At 37.8% G+C, this 22,180-nt stretch overlaps 1 protein-coding gene across 1 annotated transcript in view; it reads left to right on the plus strand.

The window, feature by feature from the left end:
• LOC127791938 (actin-related protein 8-like) overlaps positions 1-22,180 on the plus strand; it is a gene marked incomplete at its 3' end in the record, with an annotated part of 75,046 nt that overhangs the window by 13,143 nt on the left and 39,723 nt on the right. Inside the window, 3 exon segments of the mRNA XM_052322144.1 lie at positions 6,341-6,411; positions 6,572-6,639; positions 14,453-14,514. Of these exon segments, the coding sequence (XP_052178104.1) occupies positions 6,341-6,411; positions 6,572-6,639; positions 14,453-14,514 (201 nt within the window).

Consider the following 22,180-nt stretch of genomic DNA (forward strand, 5'->3'; position numbering starts at 1 on the left):
CGATTAGAACTCGGACAACTCATACCAGCAAATTAGAGACGAGAATTCCACGGGCAGTGAATTGCGTTTGAGGCGATTCTAACTAAGAACCCGATTAGTTCACGGAAGAGTTAGATTACGGATGTATCAAGCTCCTATGCCCTGGCCTTTGACTTGTCCTGCTCTTGAGAATTCTACCATGACGAATAGCTTGCGTATGAAACAATGGGAGTCTCCTCTACAGCAGAAGGATGCTGCATTTTCAGTGGGATACAACAGAAAACGTGAAGAGTTTGGGCTGAATCATGAGGCACGGAAACGGACATTAGACCCTTGGGTTAGCAAAATGTGTGAGGAATTTGGTTGTGTAATATGAGAAGAGCTTCAAGAGTTTGCAAGGATGCTGAGTAAGGAGTATAACTATAAGTTTCCAGCAGAATTCTTCGACAAACCGAGAAGGAATGTTGCAGATGATCATTCTGAAAATTCTAACCAGAAGAGGATGGATTCCGACAACTATTCAGCAGGAGTGAATTCCAGTAAGCTAAAAGAAGAAGATGTTGCTGATGTGGAGGAGAAAACTGTTGACAGTGAGCTTTAGAAAAATTCCAATGAACGAGACGAAGATGTGGTAGAATTTTCGACAGGGGCAGATGGTTTAATTGCTAAGGAACCTCTTGAATCCCTTGAGGGAATTGAGGCACAAACTATTGGAAAACCTTTCCCTAATGGCGATGCTTTAATTGCCCCAATCCAAGGTTGGAGATGATACTAAAGATTTGGATTTTTTTGGCAGTATTGGAGAATTGGACTTGGGAAAAGATAGCTTCCCTTATTGTCATTCTGGAGGATCTATTAATTTGGGTTATGGAGAACATCCTCATGGGGAACAACCATCTCGAACTCTATTCATAAGAAACATAGACAACAATGTTGAGGACTATAAGCTTCGGTCTGCTATTCAAGCACTCAGATTTGAATCTGAAGCCACTGAGGTCAGTCTGGTTGCCCCTATTGAAGTGCTGGTCCATGTTATGCCGCTGACAATTTTTGGAATCCTAAGAACAAAGAAGAAGAAGCCTAGAAGGAGAAAGAGGGAAAAAGAGATTGAACAGAAAATGAAGGTAGGAGTGGGATGAAGAAAGAGTAGCTAAATGATAATAAGTTTCTTGGGGACAAGAAACATTTTAAGGTGGAGGGAATTGTCATGTACCTAGGAGTATAGGAGGGTCAATGCTGTAATAGGAATATAATAAAGGGGGTAATCTTGTAATAGGTTTATAATAACTGTTAGGATATATTGTTAGCAAATGGTTAGGCTGTTAGAAGGCAATGACGCCTATATAAGGCTGCTGTTTGGAGTTTGTTGGCATGCTTGAATTGAATGAAAGAAACTCTAATTCTCTCCCTAACATTTCTCTCCATTCTCCCTCAAGTTCCTTCCCCTTTCTCTCAATATCTCTCCCTCTTTCTATTGATTTTCCTCCTCCTACAATTCTGATTTCTTCTCCCAATTCCTATCACAACCCCAACTGACCCTAGGGTTGTGACATAGTATTATTTGAACTGATAATTAGGATATCATCAACATAGATCAAGACATAAAGCACATAACCAACAGTTTTCTTAATAAATAAAGATGCATCTGACATAGCCTGGACAAAACCCCAAGATTGTAATGCTGTTTTCAGCTTCATATACCAGGCTCTGGGAGTCTGCTTTAGCCCATACAAAGACTTCTTTAACTGGCAGACATGTGTAGGAAATTGAGAACTAACAAATCCCTCAGGTTGAGCCATATAAACTGCCTTAGTTAAGTTTTCATTAAGAAAGGCATTATTGATATCAACTTGTTGAATGTTCCAACCATAAGTAGTTGCCAAAGAAAATAAAACTCGAATGGTTGGTGCCTTAACTATCGGGCTAAAAGTTTCAGTATAATCTACACTTGGAGTTTGAAGAAAGCTCTTGGCGACCAGCTTGGTTTTATATTTAAGAACAGAACCATCAACATTGTATTTTACCTGAAAAACCCACTTATAGCCAATCAAATTCATATCCTTAGACAAAGGAACCAAATCCCAAGTGTGATTTTTTTGCAAGGCTGTATACTTCTCATTCATGGCCTTAACCCATCATGAGTCTAAAAGGGCCTCACTAACTGAACTAGGCTCAATGGAACTCACTAAGGCATGAGGAGAAGGGGCAACTAATTGTTTGGACTTGGATCTTGTGATCATAGGATGAAGAGAAGGGACATGAACAAATTAAGGTGGCTTAGGTTTAGATTGAGGTGCTGGAATAGAAGTAGTGCGAGGTACAGACGCAGATGAGGAAGTTGTAGAAGATTGCAACTCCTGTAAATGCTTTGCAAACGGAGCTGAAATGTCATTGTGACCACTAGACTGTGTGGTAATCGGAATTGGAGCAACTGAAGGACACTATGAAGAATTAGAGTGAAAGAAAGTAGGTTCCAAATAGGAAGTAGAATACCCTTGGAGCCTTGATGACTTGGGTAAAGAAGATGAAGAAGGAAACAAAGAAGGATAAGGAAAATCACTAGGATTAAATTGAACATGCCGAGACACATACACTCTCCTTGATGGATGCAAGCACTTGTAACCAACTTGAGTATGACTATAGCCAAGAAAAACACACTTGGCAGAATGAAAATCAAATTTATGTCTATTATATGGACGAAGAAAGGGAAAACAGGCACAACCAAAGGGTTGAAGAATGAAGTAATTAGGTTGCTTGTTATACAACAGTTAAAAAGGTGTAAGAGACTGTAGAGATGAAGAAGGAAGCAAATTAATAAGGTGAACTGCTGTTTGAAAAGCTTCTACCCAAAACCGAAGAGGCATATGAGCATTAGACATCAAGGTTAAACCCATTTCAGCTATATGTCTATGTTTGCGTTCGGCTACACCATTTTGTTGATGAGTGTGTGGACAAGTAAACCGAGATTGTATTCCATGGGCTTCAAGATAAGGTAAGAAAGCTTTAAATTCCCCCCATTATCAGTTTGCAAAGCTTTAAGCTTAGTGTTGTACTAGAGTTCAACAAACTTATGAAAAATAGCAAAGATAGACAAGGCATTAGATTTAAGCTTTGGGGGGTAGAGCCAAGTATACCTAGTGCATGCATCCACAAAGATGATGTAGTATCTATAACCTTCCACAGATAAAATAGGGGTAGGTCCCTAAAGATTAGAATAGACCAATTCCAAGGGTTTAACAGCAGTAATTTCATGGCTAGCAAAAGGAAGCTAACTTATTTTTCCAATCTTACAAGAATCACAAAATGACAAATCTGAAAGTGAACAAGAAATTCCCACTTTATTTAATAGAAATTTGAGGACATTCATAGAAGGATGTCCCAATCTATCATGTCACTGTTTGCAAACTTTAGTATGCTAAACCACATTTACATTTTGTGGCAACTCATGATAAAATGAGTTTGGTTGTTTACATGTACCTAGCTTATTACATGTAGTTGAAGAAAACACAGAAGGAACAAAAGAAGATTCTAGAGATTGAGCAGAAGTGCTGCCAACAGCAGAACAAGAAGCTGGAGTTAGCTGATAGAGCCCATCCTTAAGGTGTCCCCGAAACAACACTAGTCCGGAAGCTTTGTCCTTAATCAAACAAACATTTGAATCAAACTCAGCCACAACATTATGATCATGAGTAAGCTGTGACACACTAATTAAATTTTTCTTCATATTAAGAACATGAAGAACATTAGGTAAGGAAAGAACTAGATTTGGTTTAGACTTAGCTTGCAAATAATTGGTGCCAACATGAGTAATGGGAAGTTGCTTACCATTATCGAAAACAACTTTGTCTCCACCAGTATAGGGAGTATGCAAAGAAAGGTTATTCAGGTTTGAGGTGATGTTATTAGTTGCCCTGGAGTCAACAAACCAGGTTGGATCTGAAAGAGAAGGTGAGCCTGCAAAACTATCAGGTGTGAAAGAGTTAGAAGGACTACCATAGTGAGAGCCTTGCATTGACACCATGTCACTAGTGTAGACCCCATTAGAATCACTAAAGGAGGCCAAGTAGGCTCTAGATTGAGGCTGATTAACACCATCAGACCTACCAAAACCTGAATTGAATGCTCGTTGGAAATTTCTATCAAAACGGTGATAACACCTATCCACAAAATACTCTGGTTTTCCACATAACTGACAGTAGAATACATGGTGAGAATACATGGGAGGCCCTCCATTATCAACCAACCCCATATGAAATCTCTTAGAAACTAGGTTAAGAATTAGACCAGCTTCCCAAACAACATGGATTGTTGATGGCGCCCCAATCATCGGTAAGATGCTCTCCTTGAATGTCACCAGATCGGCAGTCCTTGGCATTTTAAACGGACCGATCGTCGGCAGCCCTTCTACCTCACCGTTGAACTCTCCAACACCATCGTCGTCAGCAGCCATTCTGCCTCGCGACACCATATTCTGCTCAACTGCTAATCCCCCTTTAGTATGCTAAGGGAGACTACACCGTGCACATTGGACAACATCAAAGACTCTGCTCGAAAACTAAAGTCTCTTAGTGCCCATTACTGCTAATATAGTGGGCATTCCCCTTTCAAGCGCAAATTGAACTTGCGCTTCATGTTCATCTTTTGAGGCAAATGACATGGTTAGAACATCTCTTTCAAATAGAAAGCCTCCAAAGCTAGCAACTCCACATCCAACATCTACTACAACATGGGTTCTTTTTCCCCAGGGCAATATTAGGGGTGACCTTGTTTAAAGCCTTATAGTCCACATAAATTCGCCACCTACCATCCTTTCCTTTTACCTTCATCATTTGTGGTGGAGTTAGGCATACCACAGAATTCAACGACAATTCCACCATCTCACCCTCCTTAGTCGTGACCCCCAACTCGTCCGATCTCTCCACCGTGCCTTCTTACGTGGATCCTAAGTGATTCCTCAGCAGCCCCTTTAGCTCTTCCCAGCTTCTCACTCTTCGTTTCCGTTGCTCCCACTGGAACCATGAAAGTGCAGCACCCTCCAAATATAGTGCTACTGTGTCCATCTTCTCCTCATCAATCAACCCATTCACTGTAAAGTACCTATCGGCTCGGAATATCCAACCATTAGGATCTTCGCCTTCAAGGAAGGGAATCTCCAACCGTCGCCCTCGAATCTTCGACCGCCAACCCCCCTTGGAAGCCCCTGCTTCAGCTCGCCGCACTCCTATTTCTGGCGTCGCCTCAGGAATTGAATTTCGGAGGCTGGTCTCCCAACTCCTCCTTGTTCTTCCTCTCCCGTTCTTGCTTTTCCCACCTCGTTCTCATCCAAGCGAACTGTTCCAGCAAGCTCGCTACATTCTTCTCCACTAATTGAATCTCACCCCTCAAGGCATCAACTCCCCGTTGCATGCCTTCCATCCTCCCTTCCAATTCACCTACTCGGTTTGTCAAGTTCACCATTAGGATCAGTGATGCTTTGATACCAAATTGATAGGATCCTCACAAGAAATTGATAAAATCTCACAATCAACGTTAAGAATCTCCGATTACAAGCTAAGAACAGAAACAAAAGAAAACAATATAGGCCTATTCGAGAGGGCCTTCTCTCCCAAAACTTCTTAAGAATTCTCTAGCCCTCGCTCTCTCTCCCATTTCACCTATTTTTATACCTCCTCGGCTCCTCCTCAGTCCATTCCAACCGTGTGGGTTGTTATTCTCCCCCAACCGAATTTGACCCTTCTGCCCTCGTGTCCTATTCCTTGGCTGCCCCTGCCTCTCCTCTGGTAAAACTTACGAATCAGGGGCTCTAATAGCCTTAGCAACCGCTGAAAAATCTGACCGAGATGTGGTTGATAAAGAGGAGGAAGAACGAGGAGGAGGAGACGAGGAAGAATCAAGAGTTTGATTGGAGGCCATCAGGTTAGAGCAATGGCTCTAATACCATGAAATGAAAACCCTAGGGCGTGAAACGAACAGAACACGAACTGAAGTAGAGAAGAAGAAGAATGAAAATTTTCAGAAATGAATAATGAGCATTCTAATTATTTTGAGGATGAGCTGCTTTAAATAGGACAGCTCATTACAAGACAGAAAGCAACAATAATCACTAACCGAAGATATAAAGGAAGACATATATATAAAGAAAAACAGCACAATAGCAACTTGATATTTAAAATACTCCAACACAGTATTGTTACATCAGTTAATTATATATAAGCATTACCGTAGGACCTATTTGTCTAACAGAATAAGTGATTTTCCAGTTCAAGCATTGTCTATTCCATCTTTATAGCCTCAGGTATTTGGTTAGGCTCTATCGTTTGTAATGGTCCTTGCATAATTCCTTTTTACTGTTCGCAAACAGGTGGTTCAGGTTATTGCAAGTTTGGCTGGAGCAGATGTGCTAGTCCATCCGGGAGAACTCCAACATTTTTGGTAATCTCTCTATCAAACTTGGTAGGCATGAAGATTTCAGGACAAATGGATGTCATTTAAAAAAAATTGGAAAAATTTTGTAGGCTTCTTGTTGTTGTATTGGATGTAAGTTCTCATCCCTTTTGATGAATTTGGAAACTTAAGTCCCTTTGATGTGCAGGAATTTGGTAACATTGAGTCTCCAATGTACTCTAAACTTAGACATTTTTTTGCAACAATTTACCGCAGGTTTGTTTTCCTTTTACTGGTTCATGTACATTTCATCTTAAATTCTTTCCATGTTGACATCTTATCTGAATTACATGAATCAGGATGTGCGGACATATTATGATTGTGTATACTTATGTTTGTATAATTTCTTTTACCTAGGTTTGTGACTTTCAGTTGTTAACTTGCAGACTTGAAATTATTCATGGTTCCGAGAACTCTATTTCTTTAGATTTTAGAATAAAGTAGCCAACCTATTATATAGTAGAATTTGCCAATATGACTGAAATTTTTTAGCTTGTCTAGATGTTCCAATTGAATTTTGTGTAATTGTGATGAGTAAATGTTATATGTTAGCTTAGTATACTGGCATGCCCCAAACAAGTGCACTGGAGTGCGTCTGGAGGAGGTCTATTGCCAAGGATTAGTATAGTTTTGCACCTTGAACTATAATTCATCCTATCTCTTGGAGTTAAATTCTAAATTTATTATATTTACCTTTTTTATGGTTTGATGTGAATATAATGTTGTTGGTATTTAAATGTATGTAGGTCTAGGAAAAAAAAGAATTCACAGTGTTATTGACTAAATAATAACTTACTAATTCAAAATTATTGGATTAATTACTAAAAAATACCAAACTTTGGCCAGGGCATCAAATCTCCAACAAACTTTAAAACCTATCAATTTTACATTTGAACTTTCAATTTTTTGTCAATTTTACAACACCGTTAAATGATTTTTTTCTTCATTTTTCAAACTTAACTGTGCATATAATGGAAAACTCTAATTATGTACATAATCAAATATGAAAAATGAAAAGAAAAATCAATAATTGATACATGAAAATAGTATTGATTATGTTAATTTTAATGGTGTTGTAGAATTGATACAAAATTGGAAGTTCAAATGTAAAATCAATAAGTTTAGAGCTTGTTGTAGATTTGATACACTGGCCAAAGTTTGGTAATTTTTTGATAATTGACCCTAAATTATTTGTAGTATTGTATGTTGGTGGGTGAAATCCTGGCTAATGAGTGCACATATAGAAACATCTTATATTTGCAGTTAATTGTGAAAAAAGGAAAAATAAAAGAGAAGAGAAGACTGATCTGTGGCATTATTTCAAAGTTTGGTAATTTTTTGCTGATTAACACTAAATTATTTGTTGTAATGTATGTTGGGGGGTGAAATCCTGGCTGATGAGTGCACATAAAGAAGGATCTTAAATTTGCAGTTAATTGTGAAACAAATAAGAGAGAAAAGAAGACTGAACTGCTGCATTCTTTCTATCCTGAGAAGCATGAGCACTTCTATAAAGGTTATTATAATTCATGTCATGCATAAGAGTTTTCTAGCAAATTTTCTTAGTCTTTCTCTACTAGAACAAGGGTTGCCTATACAAGTTCTAGCTCTCAAACTCTTTTTGGTCTTCTTCTCAAAAAGCCAGACTATCTCAATGGTGGAGAAAGAAATAATGCGAGAAAGCTGTTGTAATTTTTTCCATATGATCTTATCATTGCCAATACCAATTTCAAAAACTAAGATGAATATTTGGTCACATATAAAGTGGCTCATCAACTACCAAAATAGACATTTTTCTTATGAGGCAAAATAATTGTGTGCATTTGTAAAATTACATCAAGAGAGTGGCTAACCACTCAATATAGGCTTATGGTCCTCGACTCCCATATTAGAAAATGGAGAAGAAAGAATATTAACAAGTGAAGTCCTAGAATCAAATGGTGGGATTTAAAAGAAAAAATACAATTCATTTTCAAGGAAACAATGTGTGACATAAGATATTGAATTGTGGATACTACTCTATTGTGGAATTAAATTGCTTCTTACAATTCAAAACGTGACAAAAGACTAGAAAAATTGAAAGTGTATAATTTAGCTAAAAAACAAGCAATTCAAGCAACCAAAGTTTAAGACATTATGAGAAAAATTGTACTATTAACTTAAAAATAAAAAGACTAAAACAGGAGGGATATATACAAGTTGGTTAAAGTAAGAGAAAGAAAAATAAGAGATTTGAGCCAAGCAAGGAGTGTTGCCCAAGCTATTTCCTCCTTGTTTGGATTTTTTTTTTTTTGGAGGGGGTTACATGGAGGGGGAGGGGAGGGGAGGGGATGAAACAGGAAGGGAAACTCTTTATGTTGTTTGGTAAACGAGTTCCATAATAGAATGGAAGGGGGAAGAAAGAACATATTTAAATATTCTTATTGTTTTTACTATATTACTCTTATTATTTTTGTAAAAGCCCATTACTATCCTTAATTTAAAATAAATACTTTTATTAACATTGATCTTGGAGAATGAATGTTAATTATTGGGTTTGCGCATACATTTATAACAATCTTTGAATATTTCGTTCTGTGAGAGTTGAAAGTATTTCTCATATATTTACACGAACAATACAACCCCTTTTATAGGGTTGAAGACTTAACAACATAGGAAAGATTATAAAGGCCAAAACTAGGAAAGATTGACTATACACGAATAGGAAAGTATTCCAAAACTAATTTAGCAATTTCCAAAAAACTTAAGATGTGATTAGCTTCTAAACTAAGGATAGTTTGACTAATAGATCTCTTTGAGATTCTAGCTGAACTTTCTTATCTTTTCCTTTGGGAATCAACACTCCTCCTCAAGCTGGTGAATGAATATCCACCATTCCCAACTTGCACACTGTTGAATCAGAGAACTTGAGAGGGAGAAACCCTGGTTGGAGGAAAAAAATTCCTCAATAAACAAATACATTGTACACCTATTTATACTAATACTAAGTTAGTCATGACATAAGCCATGACATAAGTATGACTTAAATATAAATCTAATACTCCCCCTCAAGTTGAAACATATATATTATATGTTCCAAATTTGTTACAAATGTAATTTATCCGAGTGCACGTGGAGATATTGTTGTAGATGACGACTGCTTTGGGTTGATTGCAAATGAGTAACAGAGGCAGCTGACGATTGAAGGCTGTGGAGGTGATGACTGGAGGTAGATCTTAGTGACAACAACAATGATGGCAGATTGATGATGCAGCGACGATGCAAGATTTGTGCGATGCATAAGATTCGGAGAAGAGGCTGCGAGATCTGAGAGACGTGTTGGAAGGAGAAACAAACATGAGATTTGAAGGCACGCTGATTTGAGAGTTGCGCTGGAAGGAGACGAGATCTGATAAGCAGTCACGAGATCTGGATGGGAATGGCGTGGATCTGGACGAGAGCGGCTGGATCTGAAAACTGATAGCCGGATCTGAAGAACGATGGCCTGATTTGAGCGAAGGGCAGTTGGATTTGAATGGTGGCTATCGGATCTGAAGAACGATACCTAGATTTGAGGTTTGACAGTCATATTTGATCGGGTCTTAGGGATTGATGGTTGGATTTGACGGATTGATGGTCGGATCTAAGAAATGATGGCTAGAGAGACAGTAGCTGAGGAGGCAGATCCGACGAGAGACCAATGAGGCAGATCCGATGAGAGACCATGAGAGACTGATGAAAGAATGAAGAGGCAGATCCAGCGAGATCTAAAACGGTAGATCAACGGAGATGGTGACGGTAGGCAGGGGCGGATGCAGAGGAGGGCATGGGACTGGGCTGTGCATGAGCTTTTATATATTTATATATATATATTACTATTTAAGTTATATATATATATATTTTACTATTTAGCTGGGGCTGGCACGGGCTGAAGCCCGTGCCAGCCCCCCCCTACATCCGCCCCTGACGGTAGGACGTGACAGTAGAAGCAGGTGGTAGCGAGAGAAGTCGTAGATGCAGATCTTGGTAGGAGCAAGCATGGCTGTATCTTGGTAGGACCTAGCATGGCCGGATCTGAGGAGAATGAACATAATGGAAGAAGTTTGAAGTAAAAAATGGAGAAAGAAATATTTAAAATAAAAACTTGGTAAAAGAACTTTTAGGCATGACACAAATATAATGGTCCTATAGAAAATATAGTCATGAATGGTGATAATTTGTGAGCTTGAATCCATGTAAAGGACCCTATTTAGTGGGATTAAGGCTTAACTTCTTGTTCTGTAGTATTTGGCAATTGCTAAAAAGAGCTAGGTTTTATTAGTCATTTTTGTAGTACCTTGGGACATGGGTTTGGAAATGATAACAATAAACAACATATCCAGCCTTTATCCCACTATGTGGGGTCGGTTACATGAATTCTAGACTTCCATGTATTTCTGTCTTTTGTCATATCTTCATTTAGACTCATACACTTCATATCAAACTTTAATGTTTCTCTTAAAGTTTTCTTGGGTCTGCCTCTACCTCTTTTTTAGACTAATTGTTCCATTTCATCAACTCTCCTCATAGGAGTGTCTCTTGGTCTTCTTCTCATATGACCAAACCATATTAGTCTAGTCTCTTTCATCTTCTCCTTGATTGGCACTACTTCTACCTTATTACAAATAACCTCATTTCTAATTTTATCTTTTCTTGTATGGATGCACATCCATCTTAGCATCTTCATATCTACTACGCTTGTCTTTTACTCATGTTGGTATATGTCTGCCCAACATTTTGAGCCATGCAGCAAAATTGGTCTTATAGTTGTCCCATAGAATTTTTCTTTCAATTTTAATGGAATTTTACCATCACATAACACCCCCGATGCATTTCTTCATTTTAGCCAACCTGCCTTATTTCTATGCGTGACATCCTCGTGAATTTCTCCATCTTTTTGAATCACTGATCCCAAATATCGAAAATGGTATTTTCTTTTTATGATTTGGTCTTCCAATTTTATTATAACATCATCCACTCTTGCATTCTTACTAAATTTACATTCCATATATTCTGTTTCCTTCTATTTAATTTAAATCCCTTAGATTCTAAATTGTTTCTCCACAACTCAAGTTTAGTGTTCACTCCCTCTTTGTTTCATCCACTAACACCATGTCATCTGAAAGTAGCATACACCATGGTACCTCTGTCTGAATGTGTTTAGTGAGTTTATCCATTACTAAAGTAAATAAGTATAGACTTAGTGCAGAATCTTGATGCAGTCCCATTATAATTTTAAACGGTTCAATATCCCCTCTGCATGTTGTGACCCTTGTCTCTGCATCATAATACATGTCCTTAAGGGCTTGCATATAGGCTATTCGGACTCATTTATTCTCTAAAACCCTCCATAATACTTCTCTAGGGATCCTATCATAGGCCTTTTCTAGATCTATAAACACCATATGTAGGTCCTTCTGATGATCCACCTTTTCATTAAGTGCCTCAGTGGGTATATAGCTTCCATTGTTGACCTATCAGGCATGAAATTAAACTGATTTTCCGAGACGTCTGTTTCTTTTCTGAGCCTGTGCTTTATTACTCTCTCCTAGAGTTTCATGGTATGGCTTATTAACCTAATTCTTCTGTAATTTTCACAATTTTGAACATCTCCTTTGTTCTTGTATATAGGAACCAAAGTACTGTTCCCCCACTCATTTGGTATCTTTTTTGATTTAAGGATCGCATTAAATAATTTTGTTAGCCAGGAGATGCCCTCTTCTTTCATGTATTTCCATGTTTCTATTGGTATATTATCCGGTCTCATTGCCTTATGATTTTTCATTTTCTTTAATGCTTGCCTTATTTCTTTTGAACTTATGCGTTGATAAAATGTATAGCTTACGGTTCCTTCGAAGTTATTAAGATGTCCCAACCTAACTCTTGTAACAATATACCCATATAATATAACAAAGGTTATGCCTCATGAGAAGAGTTACAAAATGTCAAATATACCTCATCTATTTTATTAAAGTGAGAAAAGCTAATGGCCTGTTTAGTGCTCGCTCATTATTTTCAAAACAAAAACAAAAAGGTGTTTGATTTTTGATGTCTTGATTTTAGAATTTTTTCTTTTGAAAAAAATGAAAACAAGAAAAATGTGATTTTACAATTTTCAATTTCTTCCATTCCTCTAGCCTCTTTGATGTTGGAGACCTTAGTTGCCTGACTACCATTGACCCTTTCAAAACAAGTAGCAAGTGGCTTAGGAAGTCATGCTAGAGAAACCTAAGGGAGTCATTGGTGTCTTGGTGACTTGTTGGAGGATCCTTTGACAACTTCTATTGCTTGCGGTGGGGAGGGTGGGACTACAGTTATCAAACATTTAGGTTGCGTTCTCTTTACTTTTCAATTTTCAGCTTTGAGTTTTGAATTCATTTTCAATTTTCTGTTTTGGTAGTCTGTTTTTAGAAAATTGAAAACGCGTTCTCTTTGTCATTTTGAAAAACTATTTTTCAAAACAGAAAATTAGAAAACACGTTCTCTTTGAAATATTTGAAAATAATTTTTAATGATATTTTATTCAATAAATTTGATTATTAAGTAAATTATAAATATTTAATATTAATATATTATTAAAAAATATATACATTTTAAAATTAATGAATTTTATAATATTTTTTCTCATTACAATAATAAAATATGAATAAATAAATAATAAATATGTTTTGAGTTTTGAGTTTGTTTTGGATGAAAACACTCAAAACAACTTTTTGTTGTTTTGAGTTTTCTTTACAATTTTTTTTTTTTGTTTTCAAAAATGCATTTTTAAAAACAGCAAAGAGAACGCATTTTCATTATTTTAGAAAATTGAAAACTAAAAATGACTTGAAAACAGTAAAGAGAATGCAACCTTAAGGTTTCGTTTTTTTTTAAATGAGAATGAAAGTTGAACACAACAAAAATTGAAAACCCAAAAGTAGAAAACTGAAAACTTGTGTCAAATGGGCCCTAAAACTTTATTTTTGTACATTTTACTTTTTTGAGGTTTTTGTTTGTTCTTTTGTTCAGTAAGTTTGCCACCAACCCTAACTTGGAATAATGATGATGATTTTGTTCAGCAAGTTTGCTTCTTTTAAGGGGGGAAAAAAAGCTTCTGTTCACTTTTTGATTTTTTTAAGAAAAAAGTTGATTGAGTGTTTTGAAGCTGCCTCAAAAAGCTAGCTTTTTACAATACTTTTGTTATAGCATGTTCAAGAAAATGTTAGTAAGATCCCTAGAATAAGGTGGATATTATATTTTATGAAAAGACATTACATAGAAACATGAAATCTATCTTGTCTATTTAGTGACAGTGAGATAAGCTAAGATAATTTTTGGCGCATTTACTTTTTGAGATTTATCTTTTTTTGTTTTTGGGGTGGGGGTATTGGAGGCCAACCTTTTTTAAGCAAAAAAGTGGCTCAATTAAGCTGGTGCAAAACCGAACAACATAACAATTGAAAGGCTTATACCACATAAAAAACACTATATTTTTGTTGAAGAGTCGTGTAAGATTATTTGTGTATTTCAATCTTGATTTTGGTTTTGATAAACTATTTTCAATAAAGAATTAAGTCTAATTGTATGGATTTTAGTATTCAAAGCATTCATAAATTATGTCAACATAATTCTAAGATTTTATGGTGAGCTACTAATGTCTTATTTATTAAGGTTTTAAGATGAATATTATTTATTAAGATTTTAAGTTTATTCTAGTAGTGCTGATTGAGGTGGAGTTGATTTAGAAGTTGGTGTATTTAGGTGATTAGGTTTATAGAGATTACTGAGGTCAATATGGATACAAAAGTGAATTTCTTGTAACTGCCCCCTTTAGGTTGCATTTTACCAACAATGAGACTCAACTTTGAGTCCAACCAAATTATCTAGATTAAAGAAAGGCACCACAACTACTTGCTTATGCTACCTCTATGTAAATTCGGTAAGAACTGTCAAAATAAGCATATTCTTCATCTTGTTTATTCTTGTACTCTTATTTTCCTACTTTAGGACTTTAACCATCTCCTTGCAGGATGCAGGTGAAAACATCTTCACAACCAATTATTGTCTCTGTTCCAATTTGTCATTATGATGGTGAGCTAATAAATAATATAGTTGCTTTCTCTCACGTCATCTGCTGTTGTTTGTTGAAGTGCCCTTTCTTGAAAAATTTACATAATTTTGCTTGAAAACTCTCATCCCCCTTGATGTTTGTGAAATGATATACAGAACTGAGAGAAAAGAAGAGAGGGAAAAGAGAGATTAGAGGGAAAAACTGATTCAATTATATGCATCTAGGGTTACAAGTATTTATACTAAAATACTGTAACTGCTATGTACAAGTTACCTAAGATAGGTACAATGTACAACTAATATATACAGCACCTAATACAATCAAACTAATATGAATTCTAAATAATGTTTATAACTTATATTTATAAAAGAATATCCTTTCACAATTGTGACAGACCCCCCTTGTTGCTTATGCTTATAACTGATATTAATAAAAGTATTCCTTTCACAATGCCGAGCAACATTACAAAAGATGTTTTGGCCTATGGCCTCAGCATGCGGCCATTCCTCTCTCTCTCTCTCTCTCTCTCTCTCTCTCTCTCTTTTGGTGATATAGTATTTTTTGTGCTTTATTGAAATAGTGTTCTGTGATTATTCAGTTTTGATGTGGGGATATAAGGCATTAGAGGACAATATATTTTCAACCAAGATTAAGAAGTAGAATGTATTCCTGAACCTAAATTTTCATTCTATTGACACAGCTGTGGAAGGAAACAAGTTGCCTTCTACTAGGGGGCCAATTTATCATCAATATGTATTTTCAAACATGGAAGACGTCCCATGTTTTTCCTTTGGATATGTCACCGCATAAACATCAGGCACCAGGTCCCAGACCTGACTCAGTTTCTCACTTATTTTAGTTAGCTCCTCTACAGCCACAAGTTATATCCAAAGTGGTCCCTGGGAAGATCTAATGAATGTTGAAGCACGCTAAAGGTCATGGACCACAATTCTTCTGCAATTCTACAATGAAGAAGAAGATCACCAACTACATCCTTATCCTGTTTCACATCTAACATAAGTTAAAAGGTCTGTCCCCTCTTGATTAAGTTATTAATGGTTAAAATAGTAGTAGTTGATTATCTAAAAAAAAATGGTTAAAATACTTCAATGGCCTGCCATCCACTTGCTAAGAGACAAGAAAGAAAGAAAGAACTTTGGCGTAACCTTCAAAATCCATTTTCCTCAGCAAGGAAAATAAGAAACCTGTTGGCGCACCACTGCTCCATGAAAAATATCACGTGAAATCTACCTTAACTTGCTGCACTCCATGTGAAGGAGTTGTCACTCCATGAGGAAAGAGAGAGGTAATAAAGAATAAGTATTGTAAATAGTCTTGAATTTCCTCATAATTCAAATCTTGATAAAAGGCCATATACCAAACAACATAAAGGCCTTCCCTTGTTGGGTAGTTACCACTGAAGCACCTCTATCAATCTTGAGTCTCTATGTCCCACACCAAAGATGGCTTAAAAAATGAGTCATCTCACCATTTCCAACATGTTGGGCGTGGCTTAGGAACTCATTCGACCTTCAAAGTATCCTTTCCAAAGTCCTCATTACAGGTCATACTTCTACCATAGTCCACTCCCACAAATATTCCATATTTGGCAACCACATCCTTTCTCTAGAATGCTTATCAGAATACACAAGCCATATTATTTAAGAGCTGTACTGCTTTCCAGCTATTAATGGTCTTTGACTCCACAGCTAGTGTCACACCAAACAGGTTGCTTTACAGCTTTATCTATCTCTCGGCCAATGAAGCTCCAAATTCCTACTTGTGCTTTATAGTAGAAAAACTGCTTTTGTTGTTAAAAGCACTTTTAAATTTTGTCCAAACAATACTGATGTGTAATGAATCAAGGCCCATTGCCAAAAGCCCATCAAAAACAAGCCTAAAACTAGAAAACAATGGGTAAAAGCAAAGGAAAGAGCCACAAAGGGCCTAGAAGACCCCCTTGAGAGAAGGGTCTTTGAGAGACCTATTAAACAAACTCCGCAAGCTCATCCTCCAGGAGACTTCAAAGTCTCCCAGAGACCTCCCTAGGCTGGGTATTCCCACAGGAAACGTGCAAACCTACCTTCTAAATTTCCTTCACGCATTGCTTAGTGGATAAGGATTATCTACAATAGTTCAAATCCTAGTCCATCTCGGAATACCATGGATGATTATTACAAATCCCTCAGCTCAATTATAAATAAGTGAGCCCTTATTCCAAAAAAAGTACATTACTAATGTTGATTCAAGAGCTCTGCAACCTCTTTTGCATTCTGCATCCTACGAGAATCTAACTTAAGCATTAGTGTTTGTGCTGAGAATATCCTTCGTCCTCTGATCATTTTTTTTCTTGTAGAGAGTTGGTGGCTTCAAGATGAATCTCTAAACATAAATTTTATTATTGTATTCAAGCAAGTTTGTGGGAATTCGATCAAAAAGCTAAAACAAAACATTTGAAGATGGTTCGCACAAGATCCCAGGCAGCTGGAGACAGACAAAATGAAGAGGGCCATGATGTCGATAGTCCTCCCAATAGATAGCGAGAGACTCTCCTTGTAAAGGCCCACTCTCGAATATCTCGCTAGCATAGGAATTCGAAAAAAGGTCCCCACAAAATCGATACATATATGACTTGAAATGATTACAATTCCAATCTTGCTCATTAACAATAGGAGCCAAATAAATAAATGCACCATCTCACATTAAATAATCTATTTAGGGCTCAACCGCCCATACATTTCAAAATGAAAGGGCAACAAAACTATCTAATCACAAAATAAATCCCTTTTTCTTATGGCTTCAAAATGGACCCTCAAGGATCTTTTGGCTGGGATGTCTCTATACACATACTAAACCTTGGCTCTGGCGCCACCTGCCTTGCTCTCAACTATGGCCTTGCCCTTACCTGGAATGACGCCCTTACCTGGAATAACGCAAAAGCAAGGGTGTGCCATAAGGCTCAACGAATATAATATAAAGCAATGAAAGCATTATAACTCAAGGCATGAATAACAAGAAACAAGTAGGGAGTAACCACTTATAACATTTCATAAACTATATCATGCCATACCCTTTCATATTGCAACACATACATGCAATTATGAGCATACAATCACATTTTTGAACATTAATGAGTATTAACATGTACATAGGTGAACACAAACCCTACGGTCCATGGGGCCCATTCAAACTTAGCTCCACCCAAGGCCTATGCACTCAACAAAGCTTCTTGTGGTACTTGGGGCCTATTCTACTTCTAGCTCAACCCAAGACCAGCACAGTCCTTAGGGCCCATTCAATAGTTCAACCCAAGGCTATGCACTCATATACTCACCATGAGGTCTTTGGGGCCCATTCAAAATTAGCTCAACCCAAGACCAACATAGTCCTTGGGGCCCATTCAATAACTCAACCCAAGGTTTTAAAACACATACATTTGCATACAAAAATAACCATATGCACAAAAGATTTCTTACTACTACTTACCCATGGTAACACTTTAACTCAATATCACAAACATGAAACCCATTCAATACACATGTAAGGTCATGGATGCTCGCACGCAATTGATTAATAATTTCCATTATCATATTCTCATAAGTTATTTCAAACCTCCATATAATCATGCATCATCATAAAATTTACCCAATTTACCCTCACGGATGAATTTCCTTTTTCCGGGACTAAAATCAAAGCTCTAATCACCAATTGGACTTATTAATAATCCATTTGAGAAGTGGGGAGAAGAAGACAAGGGATTTAAACGGCAAGGATGGAAAACAGGGCATAATTGGTCGACAGTTGCCAAGAAACGGGCGACCGTTGCTGTGTTTTGGAAGGAAACGGTCGACAGCTAACTAGGGCAGGTCAATAGTTTTGTTCCCAACAGACCACGAATGGTCGACAGCCTCGGGCGAACAGTTGACAACCAGAACATCACCCTCTTGATTTCTAACAGTTGATAGCTGCTGCGCTAGAAATAGTTGACAGTTGGAAACTAAGACTCACCCCACCAAACGGTCGACATGATAAGCACACGGTTGACAGCCTACGACATTTCTCCCAAGAATGGTTGACAGGGATCAGAACACAGTTGATATGAACCCGAAAACAATTGACAGTTTTGCCAAAATTGTCGACAAACATACATTTTCCTTGGATACGGTCAATAGCTTTTGCATACTGTCGATCGCTCAATACTGAGAAGCAACATGAAGACCACAATCAAGAGTGGAAAAATGCAAGCAAGAACACCAAATCTTGCCTTGCCCTAACCTTAATCAAATAATGCATCATTCCATGAAGAAGGAAGGGTGAAACAAAACCCTATTGAGACTTTGAAAGAGAACCATCAATCATACAAAGAGACCCACAAGATTTACAACCATGAAGAAAAACCCACCTAGACCAAAAATAGCTTTCAAGAATCCCAACCCCAAGGAGAGAATGAATGAACCCTTGACCCATGAACTAAAAGAGGATTTGAAATCCTTATCTCGGAGAGAAGAACAAGGAAAGAACTTGCATTAACAAAGAAGAAGAAGAAGAAGAAGAAGAAGGAACTTGCCTTGTTTGATGGAACCAAAGAAGAAGCAACCTGCTGAATCTCCCCCCCTTTGAAGCTCTAAGATAGCAAGAAGAAGAAGAAGAATTCGGATAAGGAGAAGAAGAAAGAGGAAGAAAAAGATGAAGTTTGGGGAGGAGAGGGAGGAGGAGTGGCATGCTGCCACTTTCCAACCACCACTCTCACTTTTTTTTCCATTTTACCCCTCCCTTTTATTCAATAATACAAACATATCCCCACATGAGATTTTTGACTTTTCCACACCCATCTCCTTGACTTTTCAACATATAGAGAATTTTTATTTTTATCACATTGATCAAGTTATAACAAAATATATCTACATACCACACATACCAAAAATAATGACCAAATAATCTAGACTCACTAACAGGTCGTTACACTCCCGGTAGGGGCTCCTGAAGCCTCCAGGATAGAACCTTTGACTGCCCCCTTGAGTGATTATGAAGCCTTGAGACAACAACACAAAGAAAGTACCAAGGCTCCCCAGGAGATGGCGGTTTTTCTATAGAATTTCATGCCTCTAACCCCACTGCCACTTACCTCACAAAACTATGTAAAAGATATGAACTGCTACCAAATCCCCTGAAGCCTTAAGGGAGACTCTCTAGCAAGATCGTCTCCTAGAGGCTTCCTAGGAAGGGGAGTGCAAGAGACCCTCTTTAAAAGACAAGAATGACCAGATATAGCCCTAGTCCGAAAAGAAGTTAGGGTCGCTCAGCCCCATAGGGGAAAATACTTGAAAATTGTGGAAAGTACTACAGCGAGAGAAGCTAAAATCCTACCTAGTCCTTAGATAAGAAAAGAACAAGGGGATAATCAATCTGCTTTTACTACTCGTGAGCTTGCAAACATGGAAAAGAGAATGGGGCAGGTATTAGAACAAAAGAGACTAGTACACACTAAAGAAGTTCAGCATAAGATGAAGATTCCCTTTACTTCGGAGATCATGGAGAAGCCCTTACCTCTCAAATTCAAGATGCCCCTAATCAACGCTTATTTTGGAAAAGGAGATCTCCACAACCACATTCAGAACTACGTGTCAATAATCTTATTCCATGGCCGGGAAGATGTTATTATGTGCCAAGCCTTTTCTTTTAGCTTTGATATCATGCACGTACCTAGTTTAATGCCTTGGTTGAAGAATCAATCTCCTTCTTTGATCAGTAAGGATAGAATTTATTAAAGCTTTTATCAATAACAACCAAAGAAAAAAAGAAGCTACACATTTTCTTAGTGTTTGCCAAGGGAATCAGAATAAGAGAAAAATGATAGGATACTAAGAATAGTTTAGCTTGGATTACTTGTATTACTGATAATCGAAAGAAATTACAAGGCTGAAAATTAACAAAATGAAAGAAAATTGGACATTCGAGAGGTCCACGCTCTCCCTCTATATTCCCCCTTTCTACTCCATTTGCTTTTCTATTTATAGGAATTTGTTGCTGGCACATGCCCCCCCCCAACTCTTCCCATTCTATCCCTTAATTGAATTAGTTGTCTGCACATGCACCAATTAGCCTTCTCCTATTTCAGTATCCCTATTCTGCCCTTATTTCTTATGTCTTTGGTAGCGGAATGTTATGGGCTGCTTATCAAAAAAGTACACGAGGAAACAAAAATACACTAAAAAATGTAAAAAGGAAAAAAACACAAAATCTTATGGTTATGCCGGGCTGGGAGGACTCTCCACTGGAGGCATGGAGGAGGAGGAAGGAAAACCAAAAGGCACAAAGGCTGAGGAAGGCTCTGTGACATTAGATGGCAACTAAGTAACTTGAAGAGAAGACAAAGGCAAGTTCGCAGTGGCTGGTACAAGATTTTTTGTCATCTCAACATCCAAGTCCACTAAAGCATCAATCATCTGGGGAGCCCCTTGGTCACTCACATATGGCCCAGAGTCTCGAGAGATATTTTCCTAATCATCTACCATGGACGAGTTAAGGTAGGTGTTCGGGATCTCAGACTCATGCTCGTAAATGCACCAATCTGGGGTGTTGAAATCCTTAGCTTTGGAAGTAAAAGTCAGTTCATTAAAGGATTGACCTAGCCTCATAGACTTGGGGAAAGAGCGTGCTGATAGAAGCCGTACTTGATGAAGCCACTAGCATACACCTTCTTCAAGTCAAAGCAATCCTTAGATGGCCGATACTCCCAAACAACCTTGACTCAAATATGCATCGATCCTACACCTGCTGCCTCTCCATGGCCTGAAGTTCCTCTTGTTGTTGCAGCTCATAGGCGTGGCAAGAGGCCAACTCCTCGACCTGCTGGTCCTTCTCTTGAAGAAGGGATGAGAATAGTCTCTCTTTAATTCTTAATTTTCTTTCTTGTGATCCTTATTGTCCCTCTTCAAGCCCTGATCCTTCTTCTCAAGGGCATTAACCTTGTTGGAGTGGACGACATTGATGTCTGCCAACCAACCACAAAGGTCCCCACATGTCTGTTGGAACCCCTCTTTCTCCTTCTCTAACCTGTGGTGAGATTGCTAAAGAAGGTGGACCTCTTGATCCCATTTTTCCTTCTCCCCACCAAAATTCAATCTCCTCTTGCATATGGTGATGATAGGCCTGACTTTGTGCTCGCCACCATTCTTTGGATGCTCTAAATGAAGAAAGAAAGAAGGTACATTAAGAAAAAACATATGCTAAAAATGTACAAAGACCAAAAAACAAGGAAGAAAAACCCTTATTTAGATAGTGTTCAAAAACGCGCTAGGCTGAGCAGCCCTTAATCGCCATGGCCAGTGGCCGCGTAACACCTAGGCGGCCACTTAGGCTGAATTTTCGAACACTGTATTCAGATAATCTCTTGCTTTGGCTCATCTAGAACAATAGAAAAATTGCCAAAAAACCTTTGCTCATCTTGGGGCAGGATGGCAGAATAAATCAAATGAGCTCAAAATTCTAGGGTCCTTGATGAAATTAGTATCTACTACCTAGGGTAGACTTGTATGTGATCGCCCTTGACCTTTCGACTATAAACAAGTTGCATCGATTGAAACCATGGAGAATTGACCTTAGGGAAAATGGGAGTGTGAAGTGATCCCTCAGCGACAAGCGTCTTGCAATCCTTGCAGTATAGGGAGTGAGAGCGATTGCATT

This window comes from Diospyros lotus, chromosome 15 (assembly GCF_014633365.1).
Source record: "Diospyros lotus cultivar Yz01 chromosome 15, ASM1463336v1, whole genome shotgun sequence".
Classification (NCBI taxonomy): Eukaryota; Viridiplantae; Streptophyta; class Magnoliopsida; order Ericales; family Ebenaceae; genus Diospyros; species Diospyros lotus.